Here is an 8,544-nt window from a genome sequence, read left to right as displayed (position 1 = left end):
ATCTGAATTATTAATGTCCATCATATGTCATACGGATGCAGCATAGAAATCAGACACATATACGGTGGGACATGGCTGGATCTTCGCCGATGCCCAATCAATTGAAATCAACAGAGGATCGCTCATCCAATCTCACGTTTCTTCTGCTCCAATGGTGGAAGCCCTAGCTGTTCGAGGAGCCTTGATGCATGCTCTATCTCTCAATATTTCACACATCTTGCTTAGATAAGATTTTCAAGTGTTCGTCAAAGCTATCAACTGGAATGAGGTTCTACTGAACTCTTTGGTGTCCTTTTCGACAGTTTCGGATCGTTCCTCTTGTCTCCTCTTTCCCCTTATGCTATATTTCCTTTGTTGCAAGAGTTTTTAATAGGCATGCAGACTTTAGCAATATCATGCTTTTGTAATATGACTCTACTACCGGACTCTTCCTTTTAAAGCCCACCCTAGTTTAATGAAAGTATTTGTATTTCAAAAGAAAACATAATTTTAAGGATATAGACCTGAATAAGAAGTAGCAACCTAAGAAAAAAGGTAAATCTGTTTATAATCTAACAAAAATATGAGAAAAAAGTAAATGTATCTAATCTAACAAAAATCTGAATATTGAAGGGGTTCTTAATAGATGTCATTTCAGTGAACTCTTTTATAGATTCTTGTAATTATAAGAGAAAGTTGGAAAAATGAGACACTTTGAACTTTAATTTGTCACAATAGGATTTGTAGAAGATGTTTTAGGAAATTAGGATTTTAATTCCTGTAAAATACCATATTACCTTAATTTTGAATTATTATTATAAATTGTAATTTTCGTAATTGATTTTAAATGTTAAAATATTAAAAGTTAAAAATACAAAAATTTAAAATAGACAAAAGGGAGATGTGGCCACCCCTATACCCTAATTTATTTTTCTTCTTGTCTTCTCCGCCGCAGAGTCATGGCTCTCTTCCATGGTGATTTAGGGTTCAACGGAAAGAAGCCATGTTCTTCGTCGGTGTTTCATCTGCCCGTAATCTCTAATCTCGTCTCTGTAAACACAACAATTGGTTCCTCGAATGTGGCAAACCACGCCTATTTTTACACATGTAAGTCCTATCACGCCGATCTTCTGCTTTCTTTCTGCTGTGACTATTGTTCAGTTTTATGCATGATAAAACCTGGTTTATATACTTGTTGTTCTGACTTTTTATGGTTTACTGTTGCTCATCAGGTTGCTGATTATCTGAATACTACAAAAGAATCCCTTCTGATGAAGATGGCGTGGGAGATGATGAACCCTGAGTACAAAAAGGTATTTTTGCTTTCATCATGTCTTTGATCTTCTTGATTTCTGCTAACTGTTATGTTGACGTTCTTGTTAATGATACTTACATTTTCTATCGATTATCAGGGAATGCAGAGGAAACCTACATCAGTGAAAAAGAAAGATCCTATTAGTAAGACTACTGCTCCTCCTAGTAAGAAAGCTTCTGCAACCACAAGCCTAAGCAATGCCGAAAGCGAAAAGAAAAAGGTCAGTGCTACTCTTCCTCCAGCTTGTTTCCTATTATAGTTTGATATATCTTTGGATCTTCTTTAGTTTTGCATCTGTAGCTAAATTTATTGTGTCTTCTTGTGTACAGAGACTTGGTGCATATATCAATTTGGATGTCTTGGATAAGCTATTTGATGATGTAAGTTTACCCCCGTCTCTCTAGCATTATTTGTCACATTATCTAGCCTCTTGTTTCTTTGTGTATTCACTTCTGTGTAGGAGAACTCTCCAAAGGTGACTAAGTTGGAGAACCAGTTGTTGTTGGTGACCAAGTGAAAAATTCACAGCAAAGCAGCAAAGAAGAATGCCTTTTGGAACCTGAGGGCTCTGAAGAAGATGCACCAGAAGAAGATAAACCCGTCTGGAACAATGATTACAGTACTGAAGAAGCTAATAGAGAAGAGGACGAATTCTATGGCGGAGCTGATCTTGAATATGAAAATCAAGATGAAGCAGAATATAATGAATATATTATTAGGTGATCTCATCTTACATTGTGAATTGATCTCAACAACATTGATTATTATTACTTTTTTGACAAAAATCTCTGCAATTACATTCATCATCTTTCTCAATCTAATAAATGAAAGCCTTCCACACTGTTCAAAAGAGTGCGTCTCTATTTTGTTGTCCTCTGCAGATAGAGTAGTAGTTTCTAATGGAGTAGTAGTTTCTAATGTTACCATTCGACCACATCTTTCTTTGTCTACTACGAAACTCCACTATTCACTACAACTAGACATCCATTCACCAGATTTAACATAGATTAGAACCATGTTGTATCGATAGAGAGAAGAGATGATTGTGTGGATAAAGAAGAGAGAACACACAAAAAACGAAGAGGTAAAGATCGTGGGAGAAGGAGAAAAACGTGAGAGAAAATATTCTATGAGATATTTAGGGAAGATTTAGTTTAGATTTAGGAAACATCTTTAACCGAATATGGAAGTTTCCATATTTTTTCGGATTTCTTGTAGAATATATATCCTAGCTAATTCAGAACACAGTAGAGTAGATGTGAAACATATTATTCCTTAAACGACATATAAGGTAAAAGGCAGAACATGTTATGACACAAAATATAGATAAGGTATATCACTGCGTTGTGGTTATATGTCGTTATCAAGCTGTAGGTAAATACTGAAGACATCTTTCTTGATTATAACGTTTCGAAATATAGCTTTGTTAGAATATATAAGAAAAGCTAGTTTACATTGTATACCCAAGATATATCTATGTATAAAACTTAGTATCCGATTTCTAGACTAAGTAGATAACCAGAATGAGTATTCTAACTATAGCTAGAAGATAAAATAAAATATGATTTCACTTTTAAAAAAAAACTTTTAAACATATATATTGTCATACTTATGTTTCCAATAGTTTTCATATTTTTTAACATTTTTAAAATTCAGTTTACTATTTTTTCCATTAAAAAAAAGTAAAATATGTCCAAATTTGCCCAAGATATTAGAAATCCTATTGTGACAAATAAAAGTTCAAAGTGTCTCATTTTTCCAATTTTCTCTAATTATAAGTCGAATTGAGTATAGTTTAGGAGGGCTGAAACTTGAGCTTATTATTCCGAAAATTTATTAAATATGTAGGATTTGACTAAAAACGAAAATAGAATGGTACAGAGGGAGAAACCGTTCGCCATTAATTGCTTTGGTGTCAAAGTATATGAAATAATAACAAGATAAAATTGAACAGCAGGAATATATGATATATTCAACCGAACTTCACACAATTCTAGTTTCTATTTTTCTCTCTTAAATAGTCGTAGTGTATTGGACATGATCAAACAGAATATGACTTGTCCCTACTATATATGCAATGAAATATGTAAATTGTAAATAAAATATTTACAAGAATAGCATTTGAAAATTTAGAAAGAAAAGACATTTTTCTGTAGCTGTTAACATAAAAAAAACTTCAACTATAAAATATATATAATATCTTCATATACCGTGAACCTGTTGACAATATTATAAAAATATACCAGTAGCCTAAGTCAACCCGATAGTTTAGGATTTAGAAAGTGATCATTGATCAAAAGCGAAAGTCAAAATCTATTTTAATAGGGACTAGATTTGGACTCGCACAACCGTGCGGCTATTAATTTTCATGTTTATATATATTTTACATAATTAGAATATATTTTTAAAGCTAATTATATATTTAAATATTTATATACAATTATTTTAAATATAACAATTTGATAGTTTTCATGCGGTAAGTTAATTGATTATTTCAAATCATCACATATATTTGGTATTTATTAATATATATATTTTATATATATATATATATATATATATATATTTTATTCCATTATTATGATCATGATCCGTAATTAAAAGCGCTAAATTTTCTTTATCAATATTTTTTTATGTTTATTCATTTAAGATAATTACTATACATATATAAAGTTTAAGATTAGTTTATTTATACATGAATTACTAATTTACAAATGTTAACCCATTCTACCAACATATTATATTTCTAGCAAAAAAATTTAATGGTTGTGAAAATAAAATATATTAATTTATCAGTTTAAATTTTTTTACCATATTTAGTTAAATACAATGTTTTATTTTAAAATGATAGATATAACTATAAAATAGTAAAATTTTATATAATTTTTTTCATTTTATAAAAGATAACTGAGTATATATATATATATATTAATGTATAATAACATTAATTTCATTATTAATTACAAAATTAGTGAAAATATTTATATACAATTTTTGATAATTAAGATATTGTTATAATTTTTTTTAACACATTTGTTAAAAAAGTAAAATATATATATTTATATTTTAAATTAAAAGATATCAAATTATATTATGATTTAAGTAGTTAAAAGATTATATATTAGCATTAAGAAAATACATTTAATAAAAAATTTAAATGATGATCCAAATAAAAATATCACACATGAATCAATGTGAGTTTGTTTACCAATCCGGGTTTTTAGGAGTCGATGTTATATTAGGAATGATATATTATTAATCCATATTATTAGTAATAAAAGAATGATAACTGATTTCTAGTGAGAGTATATTTTAAAAAAAAAATCACACATGAATCAAGGTTGTGACTTCTGTTTTAATATATTAGATGTGTCTATCAATTTTTAAAACATGATAAGTTTAGGTATATTTTTTCATTGAATAGATTGTTTCAAACTTTCACATGTATTTGTATATTCTTCTCCCATTTTTAAAAAAAAATCACACATGAATCAAAGTTGTGATTTCTGTTTTAATATATAAGATTTTTATTATATAACCCCCCCCCCAAGCTATGTTTCATTCGGGTATAAACCCCCCCCCCCTCCATATGTTAATTATTTAAATATTTATGGAGGTTTATATTATCTATAAATCCAATGGATCATTTATTGTTAAAATCCAATTATTGATAGCCCAATAAAAATTTCTGGTAGACCCAAAATTTAAATGATAAGATTAGAGATTAAATGTAACATGACTTTCTAGGAATAGGTCTATTATGTCCATTTTTAAAAAAATCGCACATGAATCAAAATTGTGATTTCTATTTTAATATATAAGATTTTTAATGCCAAAACCCCTCAGTTATGTTTCATTTTTAAAAAATTAAGCTTTTCGCTTCGTAGATTTATATTATCGAGAAAATAATTAAAAATTTAGTTTTTGTTTAATTTTTAAAATAAAATATATAGTTTAAATTTTTTTTTCATTGGTTTAAGTTAGTAAAGATTAATCATTGTTAGATAATATGATTTTTTTTATTTAAAAAAAATCTTTATAATTTTAAAAGTTAACATCGACAAATATTTAAATAATTAATATATGGAGGTATAGTATTACGACATTAAATTATACCTATTTAATTTATATTATCTATAAATCCAATCGATCATTTATTGTTTAAATCCAATTATTGATAGCCCAATAAAAATTTCTGGTAGGCCCAAAATTTAAATGATAAGATTAGAGATTAAATGTAACATGACTTTCTATGAATAGGTCTATTAGGTCCATTTTTAAAAAAAAATCACACATAAATCAAAGTTGTGATTTCTGTTTTGATAAAAATCTTATATAAACCCCCCACCCCCCCTATAGACCCCCCAACTCACTTATCTTAGTGTAATTGCCCCTCCGTCTACATTCACTTTAAAATCTGTGACTTGTGGTTAAAGTCCAAAACTCAACGTTTTATTTATGACCAAAAACATCACAGCATTCGTATCTCTTTTTCATCTCCAAAATCCCCAAATCTAAAAATTTATAGGTTCTCTCCAATCTTCTTCTTCGTTCAAGTAAGTAGAGTAGCTGTTAGGTTTAACAGATTCACCAGTTGATATCTAAGTTTGTCCACCTAAAGAACGAGATTGTGACTTCAGCGCTTTGGAAACAGTCGGATGATGCTGGGACCTATGTAATGATGTCTGATATATATAAAAGAAGTGGGAAAAGGGAGGAAGCTGCAGAGATGAGGATGAAGATGAAGGAGAGAGGGTTGAAGAAACCGCCTGGTTGCAGTTGGATTCCGTTCGGGTTTCAGACGCATGCTTTTGTAGTTAGAGACTTGTCTCATTCTCTGCTTGAAGCTCTTAATTGGGTTGTAACAGTCTTAGCAACAAAATGAGGAAGAACAAGAACATGACTTCAGATGTTGAAGAAGATGAGTTCTTACTTCTGGTCTTATAGATTTGAATTCGATCTTTTTACCATTTTATACTGAATATATAGTCATTCATTCTTCTTTGTTATATAAATAAAAGTTGAGTAGGTCAGTTTTTCATAATTCATTTTCCGCCAAATTTGGGACTTGGTGATAGGTTACTCAACACAATATTTTATGACGTTCAACTTCGTGATGTGACTGATAACATGAAACTAGCTAGTACGCAAACTCGATAAGCTACCTTGTTAACACTAATCCTGAATCAAATGTATTGTCACAGTAAGAAAGCCTAACCAATGCTAGTGTTGTAATAAAATAAGAGTATAACAAATCCAGCAGAGACTACTATCTCCTGGCCAGTTATAGCAGTTCAGACATGGACCAAACTCAACAACAACAAGAATAAAAAAGAGAAACAAACCAAAAAAAACAAGTAAAAAAGATGGCCAAATTAAATGAAAAGGAGAATATTAGAGGGAGATCTCACATGGTGGGTCAAACGTAAACTTGAAAATCTAAACATAACATGAAGCTTATAAAAAGGAAAAAGAAGAGTAATCTCAACACGAGATAATTTAAAACACCAAAAAAAGTTATAGTGACTTTAAGACGAGACAAAATAAAACAACAAAGTGAAACAACAAAACATGGTTCTAATGACCTTAACCTTAGATAATCCTAAACAAAAACATTAAAATAAGCTAATTTATCAAGACTTTTCAGTTTGGTCGTTTTCAGTGGATGGTGAGGATTTCTTCGGTTTCTTGGACGGTCTTCCTTGTGGCATATTGGGTGGCTTAGGCACAGAAGGTAGCTTACATTTTTGCTTATTGTGTCCAGTTTGGCGACAGTTACTACATGTCTACAAAATAAGAAAACAATGAATCAAACAAGAAATAAAGAGAAATAACTTAGGCTGATAGGCATTACAATAAGAAACCATAAAAAGTTATCATTACCATTATAATATTGGCATGAAATGAAGGAAATTCCAGAGGTGGTTTTGGTGGATTAGGTGGATTGACTGGTGCTTTCTTGCAGGTTCTTTTGTTATGTCCGGGAGCTCCACAATTAGAACATTTCTACAAAAAAAAATGAAGTTCAAGCAGACACTGAGGCATAAATATTAACCAAAAAACAGAAAAACTTACCACAACAATTTTCTCTAAAGGAGTTTCTTCTGGCTCAGAGATTTTATCTTGGGGTTGACTTGGTTCACAGCCGTCTTTTTCACTCGGATCACGGATTCTGTCATTCTTTTTTGGTCTTCCCGGCATGATTCTATCAGGAGGAGTCATGACAACTACATTAGAATGTTTATCCCATAACTCCATCCCATTGACAGGGAAAATAAGATAGCTGTAACAGAGCTTCCACTTCTCAATATAATACCAGTCTGATACAACAGTCTCTGGCAATCTTGTGTCTTTGGATTCAGCGTACATTGCAGACATTATATGGCAGCACAGAATGCCACTTACGTCATAGGTTCGGCAAGTGCAGGAAACATTGTCTCTTACTCGCACAACATACTTATTTCTTCCCAAAATTTGAAAAACGTAAGAGTCGTCATCTCTTTCTTTCGATAGTTTGAGAAATAGTTAGGGATTAGAGAAAGCGCAAGTCATAAGTACTACCTGATGTTTTAAATAAATGCGGTGTTGTTTTTATTAAGAAATCATGTAGTTCAAAAAATAATCAAAACTCAACGTTTTGTTTAAACGGTAAACTAACAGAAGGGCTGTTACACAAAGATAAGTGAGTTAAGGGGTTTCTACGTTGAATCAATAATTAGGGGGTTTATACCCGAATGAAACATAATTGAAGGGTTTTGACATTAAAAATCCTTTTAATAGCTATCATGTCAATTTTTCATTCTTCTTCTGATAAAGACAATTTTAAAATTTACATAACTTTACTTGCGGTATGTATATGATTCCTGAATGGAATACTACCTGTTCTAATATAGTTGACATTTCTTTCCAATAATTGTTTATGCTTTTCTTACAACCATAAACTTTCGTTATGTTTTGTTTTTGAGAAAAAAAATTTTTGCTAAAAGAGAACCATTTTTAAAAAACTTATACTCCAGTTTTTAACAAAATTATTAACAGATATCAATACATTTATAAAATGGATAAATCTGTAGCAATACATTCTATAATCACTTTTGGATTAACTGGATAGAGCTGCGGAATTATAGTTTTGATGTCACTCATGAAATTATGAATTAGAAACTGATTGAAGTTTGATGCAATAAAGAACTTGTAATTACTAACCAAGTCTTCTCGGCTTAACGGTAAATGAGTTCAAGCTGGAATTTTAA

General features: G+C 30.4%; 1 protein-coding gene across 1 annotated transcript; it reads left to right on the top strand.

The window, feature by feature from the left end:
- Positions 1–938: 938 nt before the first annotated feature.
- Positions 939–2,017, top strand: LOC106331108. The gene is made up of 6 exons (XM_013769448.1): positions 939–1,010; positions 1,212–1,292; positions 1,392–1,514; positions 1,624–1,674; positions 1,755–1,769; positions 1,823–2,017. Exons 1-6 carry the CDS (start codon positions 939–941, stop codon positions 2,015–2,017), a joined length of 537 nt encoding a protein of 178 aa, XP_013624902.1.
- Positions 2,018–8,544: the final 6,527 nt, after the last annotated feature.

Source organism: Brassica oleracea, chromosome C3 (genome assembly GCF_000695525.1).
Source record: "Brassica oleracea var. oleracea cultivar TO1000 chromosome C3, BOL, whole genome shotgun sequence".
NCBI classification, from domain to species: domain Eukaryota; kingdom Viridiplantae; phylum Streptophyta; class Magnoliopsida; order Brassicales; family Brassicaceae; genus Brassica; species Brassica oleracea.
The sequence above is the reverse complement of the archived record's forward strand: the minus strand, read 5'-3'. Positions and strand labels throughout refer to the sequence as shown.